Raw genomic sequence first — 9,960 nt, 5'->3', positions numbered from 1 at the left:
TTGATAAAGAATATCTGCGAGAACTATATAGTAAACATTATACCTAATGAATAAACAATAAAACACTTTCCATTACCATCCATGGCTAGACACTGATGCACTTTATTACCACTAACATTAATCTTTAAACTTTAATTCACTACAGTTCAAAAGACACGAGAAAAAATGAGAAAGTATATAAATTTTGGAAAGCTGGAGAAAAAGAAATCATTGTTCCCTGGTATTGAAAGGATGTATCCAAAATAATTTAAAGGAATTCACTGAAAAATTATGGAAAATGATAAAAGAGTTCAGTCAGGTGGTAACATGCTAAATCAAATTATGTACATCATTGGTTTCCTATACACCACCACTATCCATGGAGAAAATGTAATAGAGCTTCCTCAGGCAAAATGAAAGACCATGTATCATAAAATAAAGTCATGATCTAAATGTGCACACACACATTAGAATTGCTTCTACCAAACATCCACTTAAACACACGTCAGGAATCACAGGAAAGGAAGGGAAAGGCTCAGGACCAAACATAGATAGAAAGCAGAGAAGTTAATACCCGTCCATCAGTGAAAGGGTAAACTGGAAAAAAATCCACCTACCAGCAAAGAAGATAACAGTATAACTTGTCTGCCTCAGGCTGGGCTTTGAGAGGAAGAAAGATAATCTCTTCAGAGAATTCAAAATCCTGATGTGAGTTTGGGATTCGAGTTTGCAATGCCTACATGGAATGGGAAGCCCCAAAGTGAGAAATTAACTAAGAATGATTCAGGGTTAGTAAAGCCCTATGATGCCTGAAAGAAACAAATATCTGCCCTCTCTTAAGGAATGCACACTGAACACAAGCCTTCCAAAGTTTCCACATAAATAGCTGAGCATAAATTCATAATTCAAAATAACAAAAAGCATGAAGAAACAAGCCATTATTAGCAAGAATCAAAAGAGACAACCAAAACACAATCACACTCTCAAGGACTTTGAGTACTGGAGTAATCAGATAGAGCATACAGTATAAATATGAACGCTAACAGAAAAAGTCTAAAGGTGATACTTTAAAAACATGAGCAAGAAACAAGATATTATAAAAGAAAAAAAGAGATTTGTAAAAAGAATAAAACAGAAATTCTAGAAATGAAAACTATACTGAACTAAAGAAACTCCCTGAAATAGATCACATACAAAGAGAGAGAATACACAAGAAAGGTGGTTAGGAGACATGGAGAAGAAAACGAATGCATTTAATAAATATTATATGTGACATGAGTTTCAGGAGGAAAAAATAAGAATGAGGAAGAAGTACTATTTTATGAGATATAACTGAGAAATTTTCACAACTGATGAAAAATACAAATTCCTAGATGTACAACATATCCTGACAGAATACATAAAAAGTAATCCACTTATACTCACATTGTAGCAAAACTGCACATCACCAAAGACAAAAAGCACATCATTTCTATACACTAGCAACACTCAGAATAAGAAATTAAGAAAACAATACCATTGTGCCCCGCCTGGTAGTGTAGTAGTTAAGTTCACGTGCTCCAACTCAGCCACTGGAGGTTTGCCTGTTTGGATCCCAGGCATGGTCCTAGCACTGAAGGTCAAACCATACTGTGGTGGCATCACACATAAAATAGAGGAAGATTAGCGCAGATGTTAGTTCGGTGACAATCTTCTTCAAGCAAAAAGAAGAAGATTGGCAACAGATGTTAGCTCAGGGACAATCTTCCTCACCAAAAAAAAAAAAAAGAAGAAGAAAAAAGATACTAGAAAAAAATGTATCTTTAAATTTAAAAGGAAAAGAAAAGAATCCCAATCACAATTGCATCACAAGAATAATACGCCCAGGAAGAAATTTATTCAAGGAAGTGAAAGATCTGTTCATTGAAAACCTTAAGACATTGATGAAAGAAAGTGAAGACGATATACATAAACGCAAAGATATCCCATCCTCATGGACTGGAAGAATTACCATTGTAAAGTATACACGCTACCCAAAGAAATCTACAGATTCCATGCAATCTCTTTCAAAATACCAATGGCATTTCTTACAGGAATAGAAAAAACCATACTGAGAAAGAAGAACAAAGCTGGAGGCATCATAATTATGATTTCAAACTATATACTACAAAGCTACAATAATCAAAACAGTATGGTACTGGCATAAAAACAGACATACAAACCAATGCAACAGAATCAACAGCCTAGATATAAACTCATGCATATACAGGCAATTAATTTACAACAAAGTCAAGAATATACAACAGGGAAAGGATACTCTCTTCAATAAATATTGAGAAAACTGGATAACCTCATGCATAATAATGAAATCAGACCCCTATCTTACACAACTCACAAAAATTGCTTGAAATGGATTAAAGATTTAAGCATAAGAACTGAAACCATAACCTCCTAGAAGAAAAAATAGTGGAAAAGCTCCTCAACATTGGTCTTGGAAATAATTATTTGGCATTGATAGTAAAAGCACGAGCAACAAAAGCAAAAATTGATAAATGACACTACATCAAACTAGAAAGCTTCTGCACAGCAAAAGAAACAGTCAACAAATGAAAAGACAACCTACAGAATGGGAGAAAATATTTGCAATTTATGTATCAGATAAGGTGTTAGTATCCAAAATACTTAAACAAACTGATAAAATCAATAGCACAATAAAACAAAATCAGATTTTAAAATGGGCAGAAGAATTGAATAGATATTTTTTCAAACAAGGCATTCAAATGACCAATAGGTACATGAAAAGGTGCTCAACATCACTGAGCATGAGAGAAATTAAAATCAAAACCACCGTGAGATAATCACTTCGCACCTGCTAGATTGGCTATCATCAAAAAGACAAGGGATAACAAGTGTTGGTGAGGATGTGGAGAAAAGGAAACCATTGTGCACTGTTGGTAGAAATATACATTGGTACAGCCACTGTGGAAAACAGTATAGACATTCCTCAAAAAATTAAAAATAGGACTACCATATGGTCCAGCAATACCATCACTGGGTACATACCCAAAGGAAGTGAAGTTAAGATCTTGAAGAAGTATCGGCATTCCTATGTTCATTGCAGCATTATTTACAATATCCAAGATATGAAGACAATCTAAGTGTCCATCACTGGATGGATGGATAAAGAAGATGTGGTCAGTCATAAAAAATAGAAAATCCTGTCATTTGTGACAACATGGATGGACCTTGAGGGCATTATGCTAAGTGAACCAAGTCAGATAAGACAGATATTGTATGATCTCAAATATATGTGGAATCTAAAAATCTGAACTCACAGAAACAGAGTAGAATGAACATAGGTTACCAGGTGCTGGGGATGGGGAGAAGTGAAGAGATGTTGGTCAAAGTGTACAAACTCTCCGTTATAAGAAGAGTAAGTTTTCGAGATCTAATGTACAGATGGTGATTACAGTCAACAACATGGTAATACTTGAAAGTTGCTGAGACAGTATGTCTGAAATCATCTCACTCTAAAAAGAACTGGTAATTAACATGAGGTGATGAAAGCATTAGCTAACACTAAGATGATAATCATTTCGCAATTATAAATGTACCAAATCAATACATTGTATACCGTAAACAAACACAATGATACATGTCAATAGTATCTCAGTAAAGCTGGGGGGTGGAAAGGAATTACCCGTCTCAAACACACAAGCTGTCTCATGCAGTTTTTAATCAGTGTAGACTAGCATAATGTACTAAAACAAGACAGAAAAGCAGGTAAATCCAAACCCATGAGCATTCTGCAAACAGTGGAAGTGCATTCTATATAAGATCAAACCATTCAATAAATTCAGCTAATCTTAAATAACTACTGTAATTTTGTAGATAGCTTCACTAACATGCTTATCTAGCTGTATCCAAATTAAGAGATTTCATATGAGTAGAGTGTTGGAAAAGAGGAAAACTGGGCAAGCATTTTTCCCCAAACATCGTCTGTTTCTCTACATGTGGAAACTTATAGCAACATTATGAGACTATAATCATTCTGCATATAATTAAAAACTGGACTGGTAGCCAAGGATTTGAGGTCCAGTTCTCTTCTAGGTTTTTGGCAATCTAATTGAAACTCATTTGTATGTTGTGCTCTCTGAGCCTTACAAGCCATGAAAATCGAGCCCTTGTACTCTCTCAGGCATAGCATTTGGCATGTTTTAACAAAATTCTCTTTGAGCTATGGTTAAGCAGATAGATTTCCTCTACTGCCTCTAAATAATTTGGATACCAATCAAAATGTGTCCGTGTGTGTGTGTGTGTGTGTGTGTGTTTCCACACGTGCATATCTCAGTAACTTCTTAATGACTCCCACTGAAACTTCATCACCAGCAGCAGAATCAGACACTTGACTTCCACTTCCTTGTCCAATATTATTCCCTTTGCAATTCTTATATTAATCCTGAGGCTGAGGGATTTTCACATAAGACAGGGACACAATGGAAGTTCTTGAAAACGTGACTTTTTGAATCTGTCCTTTCTTTCCTGAAAGGGAAGTAAAGACACTAAGATGTTTAGTCTGCTAAAAGGCTATACCTTCAGAAACAATATTTTCAAGAATTAATGTCACCAGTGTTCATTCTGCTCTGTACCTAATAATATACAATTTGTAGTTGGAGTTTCAGGATCAAAGAATTAGGTAAAGACGTTAAGCTTTTAGCTCAGGTTAAAATTGTGGATAGTGAAATTGAGATGTCGTATTGATTACATATAAATAGTTTGACTTTGATATTTTCCAGGTATATTAAATGCTTCAGAGCCAAGATGATCTTCTCAGTGCCAGAAACAACAAAGGTGGGTGTTAACTATTGGGAAGAGAGGTGATGTGTTAAGAAGGATTCAGAAATGTGGTCCATTCAGTGTGAGAGAAGGCATCATGCATTTGCTGTGACTCTTTGAGTTGCTTATTGATGAGGCTGCCTCAGGCTAAGGTCAACATAAATTGGGTTTCCAGAGCCCCTTTCTGCCAAATTCTTATCTTCAGGCAGACTTTACCAAATATTCTTGTTATACGAAATTAGACCCCATATTTATAAGATTGAAGGGGGAAAACAAACCGTTGTGTCTTCCCTCCTTTTTCAAGATTTCCCTTTGTCTCAGTCAAACATAGATTCATAATATAATCCACATGAAAAACAGGAATAATATTAATACTTACCAGAGGACAGTGATGAAAATTCAATAAATCAACATTTCATAACTTTTCACACACAGTAAACACTCAAAAAATAGTATCTTTGTCACTGCTGGAAATCATATCTCCTAAATTATCACCTATCCAGCCCAAATCTACCTCTACTTTCCTCTTGACATTTTACATTTTGTCTTGCATTATGTTCATTAATTTATAAAAATCATCCACTTTTCCTAAGCTGAAAACACTTTGACAATGTGGTCCCATTTATCCATATACATTTGAAGACTGCAATAAATGTCCACTTGCTAAGTATGAGGTAGAGCAAATAATAATTTTAAATTTCCTAAGAATGATCAATAACACCTTATAAAAAATAAGCATTATTCTAAAGATGTGTACATCTCTGCCTGCTGTGTGATGCCTCCACTCTCTTGGCTTTTCCCACAAAGGGAAAGAGGAAGAAGAGAATGTGATTGATACAGTATGCACCACCTCTCAAAAGCAGGTCACTATCTTTATTCTCTTCCCTACAATCAAGCAAGGATCATATCAGTTATGCAAAATGAATAAATTCTAGAGAACTGCTGTACAGCGCTGTGTCTAATACTGTATTGTGCACCCCAAAATTTGTTAAGAGCGTAGGTCTCATGTTTAAGTCTTTTTAACACAATAAAAGAAATTACAGATATTCTTTAAGATTTGGATTTGCATATTGTCTCAATTTGTTTCCCAATAATAAATTTTAAATATTTTAAAATAATTATCAAGCAAATAATCTGATTAGTATAAGGTAATCACAGTGACAAGTAACCTATATGGAACAATAGGTTGTATTTTAAGAAATTCAAACAAAGCAGCCAACAGCAAGGAAACTGACTCATGTCCCAGTAACATTGCAGTAAGAAACAGAACGATATCCATTGTTTTTAGCAAGATAAGATGCTGTGGAAGTCAACAGAATGTTTGCTAATAAGAATATAAAAGTTGTAGACTACGAGTCTACAGTGGTTGGAACCATGGTTAGTTAACTTTGTATTTATGCTTCAGACAGTTCCTGACATTCAATAAATTTGTGTGGAATAAAAAATAATAACAAAATTTAAAAACTAAAATATGTTAATTAAATGAAATATGTAACCATCACTACTTAACATAAATGATTATTCTTTTCAAAAAATAGTTTTATAGGGAAAGAATTATTGAATGACATTGCTTGTGATAATTTGATTTGATCACCAAACTGACTGGATCTTTAAAATTGGGACAACTCAACAAACTGCAAACAGTACAACCACATGAGGAACATCCTGAATTGCATTCTTAGTGCGTTGGAAGAAAACAAAATAAATAGCGAAGTCTTTTCAAATGAAGTAGCTTGAAACAAAGGAGAGAGAAAGATGACTCAATGGAGCTGAAAAACTACACCAGGGTCAAAGAATTTATTTTCCTTGGCCTAACCCAAAATCAAGAACTGAACTTGCTCTTATTTCTCTTATTGCTTTGGGTGTATGTGACAACCCTGCTGGGAAACCTCCTCATCATGGTCACCGTGACCTGTGACTCTCGCCTCCAAACCCCCATGTATTTTTTGCTCTGTAATTTATCTATTGCCGACATCTGCTTTTCTTCTATCACAGTTCCCAAAGTTCTGGTGGACATTCTGTCACAGAGAAAGACCATCTCCTTCAATGGCTGCTTCACCCAGATGTTTTTCTTCCACCTCATTGGAGGGGTGGATGTATTTTCTTTGTCGGTGATGGCATTAGATCGCTATGTGGCCATCTCCAAGCCCCTGCACTATGTGACCATCATGAGTAGAGGCCGTTGCATTGGGCTAATAGTGGCCTGCTGGGTGGGGGGCTTTGTCCACTCCATCGTGCAGATCATCCTGTTGCTCCCCCTCCCCTTCTGTGGACCCAATGTTCTTGACACTTTCTACTGTGATGTCCCCCAGGTCCTCAAACTGGCCTGCACTGACGTTTTCATGCTTGAGCTGTTGATGATTTCCAATACTGGACTGCTCAGTGCACTGTGGTTTATGTTCCTGCTTGTGTCCTACACAGTCATCCTAATGATCCTGAGGTCTCAGGCAGGGGAGGGCAGGAGGAAAGCCATCTCCACCTGCACTTCACACATCTCTGTGGTGACCCTGCACTTTGTGCCCTGTATCTATGTCTATGCACGGCCCTACACTGCCCTCCCCCCCGATAAGGCCATCTCCGCCACCCTCAGTGTGATCTCCCCTCTGCTGAACCCCGTGATTTACACTCTGAGGAACCAGGAGATGAAGTCAGCCATGTTGAGACTGAAGAGAAGATTTGTGCCTTCTGACAAGGTATAGACTGGTCTCTCACTCCTCACCACGTTTGAAAATGTTTGTCCATCACATAAACTCTATTGACTAAAGGATTTCTATATAATCATTATATTTCTACTAAGATGCACATGACTTTCAGAGATTCTGATCAGCATGCAATAATAATGTAAAAAGATGAATTTCACATTACAAAAGGAAGTAGAAAACTCAAATTGTTAGCTAGAGAAGTGTTTATTGCTTTTGTGACACAGTCTTGGGAGAAATAAAGAAATCAGAATAGAAATACACTCGGACAATTTTATCACATTGGAATTGTTGTGGGGTTTGTTTCCCAGCTCTAGTGGTGTAACTGACAAATAAAAATGGCATATATTTAAGATGTACAACTTGATGTTTTGATATACATATAGATCGTGAAATGAACATTGGGGGGAAATGGGTTAAGGTGGGATCCCTCTCTCTTATTTCTTACAACTGTGCGGGAATCTCCAACTTTCTAAATAAAAGTACCAGTAAGGAAAAGGAAAAATATATATGCTCAGACATTCCCATTCCAGGAATGAAGTTGAGACACATGTTAGAAAATAATGCAGTTTGGACATTGGATTTTATAAATTCTCTCATGAAGTAATCACATCGTAAAGAAGTAAACACATCCAAAGTAACTTCCTCCTCTGATTCTATGATAGGATAAATAACTATCACCTGATGGTTTTTCCATATAAACCCACACTCCCATGGATGAGAGCAGGTGCCTGGAAGCTAGCACATTTGGAGTTAGAATATGGACCTCACCAACTACAAATCCTGTGACCTCATGCGAGGTCCTTACCCGAACCTTCCTCTGAACCACAGGTCCACTGGCCATGCCTCCACCACTCTCCCTCCATGCCCTGGGCTTAGCTTGAGCACAGCACTCAGGACCTTGTTTCCAATTCCCTGTCCTCCTTCTTCCTATCTCCCCCGGTAGAAAGAGGCTTTACTTGTTGTATCCCCAGCATCTGGCACAGAAAGTAGAACATGGAAAATACTCATAGAAGTTTTTCAGTTACAAAACTCAATGAATGAATATTGCCTCTAACTCTCTTCTGCTCCTCTCAAGTCATTGGAGAATAGGGTTAAGAAAACAGTTAATTTGTTATTATTCTCTGTTACCATGTCTCCCTAAAAATGACAGAAACATACAAAGCTACATCAGACTATGCATATGCATTCAGAAGGGTTGGCATGAAGTGGGAAACATTATTCAATATATCAGCTTGGCTTTTATTTGTTTACTTTTTACAGCTGCTGGGAGTTGGATATTTTTTCCTCTCATTTCTGGAGGTACATCCTAGATTTTAGAATCTTTGAAACTAGAAATATGTTCATGTCACAGTACAAATCTCAGTCCAAAAATCAGACATGCAAATGTCCTCAGGTGGGGATGTGCCCAGAGCATCCAAGAAACAGCAAGGAGGCCTTTGTAAGTAAATGAAAGGAGGAGAGAGCTAGTAGTTGAGGTCGGAGAGATAATGGAGCCATAGGACCAGGTCTTTAGGAAGGTTTAGACCATTATGAGGATTTTGATTTTCACATTAAACAGGATGGGAGGCAATTGGAGGGCTTTGAAGAGCAGAATAGTGATGCATGTTTTAACAGAATTGCAGGGGCTACTGTTATGCCTAGACTGAAGAGGGATGAGGACAAAAACAGGGAGACCAATTAAGAGGCTGCTGCAATAGTCCCATGAAACAAATAATGAAGACATGATTTAGGGTAGTAACAGTGGAGGTGGTGAGAATATCAAAAAACTCTGAAGGCAAGCAAGTAGGATTTGTTGAAGGATCCAGCATGGATATTCTGGTTGCATGTGTATCCTGTGAGAACTACATTACCTATTTTGTTCATCAGCTCTTTGAGAGCTCCCTCACTCTCACCTACATAACCTCTTCAGGTCCAACAGCTCCTTCCAATACTTGAGTATCACACTTCAGGAATCACCTTGTGTGCATGAAACTGCCTAAGGAAGTTGCTCAGAATTCTGAAGAATCAACGTTAACATCCCAAAAGAAAAGCTATCAAGAGGAAATGTCGGGAGTAATGTGGAATTCTGGCTAAATTGACTTAACAAGATTATCGCTAAAGCCAGGCCAAGGTGATCAGACATCACTTGGGGGATGGTGGAGGTTGAGGAATCTGAATAGAGGGTGATAGGATATGGAGGATGAGAGATTTTGGCTAAACTGGCTTAGCAGGATTTTTGCTAAAATTGGACAATGCAGAGACAAGCATGGAGGTCCAAAAGTTGAAGCCCAGTTGAAAAGTTCAGGGGAGCCTGAGTAGAATATGGTCAAGGAGAGAATCTTTATCACTGCTAGAAAATTTTAGACCCTGGAAAATATTATTTCCTGAGTCTGCCATTTTCCATGTAACGATAGAAGGGAAGCTGCTGAAATCACTGGCTTTGAGAGGGGTGTTTAACAGAATTTTCTAAAGCTAAGTGAATCCC

General features: G+C 37.2%; 1 protein-coding gene across 1 annotated transcript; it reads left to right on the top strand.

The window, feature by feature from the left end:
• The first annotated feature begins 6,557 nt into the window (after nucleotides 1–6,557).
• On the top strand, nucleotides 6,558–7,493 carry LOC139040691 (olfactory receptor 4D10-like). Its single transcript, XM_070487443.1, has one exon. The coding sequence runs from the start codon at nucleotides 6,558–6,560 to the stop codon at nucleotides 7,491–7,493; it is 936 nt and encodes a 311-aa protein (XP_070343544.1).
• The last annotated feature ends 2,467 nt before the right edge of the window (nucleotides 7,494–9,960 follow it).

The sequence above is a fragment of the Equus asinus genome, chromosome 17, assembly GCF_041296235.1.
Source record: "Equus asinus isolate D_3611 breed Donkey chromosome 17, EquAss-T2T_v2, whole genome shotgun sequence".
Lineage (NCBI taxonomy): Eukaryota > Metazoa > Chordata > Mammalia > Perissodactyla > Equidae > Equus > Equus asinus.
Note: the sequence above shows the minus strand (reverse complement) of the source record. Positions and strands in the feature narration are given on the sequence as shown.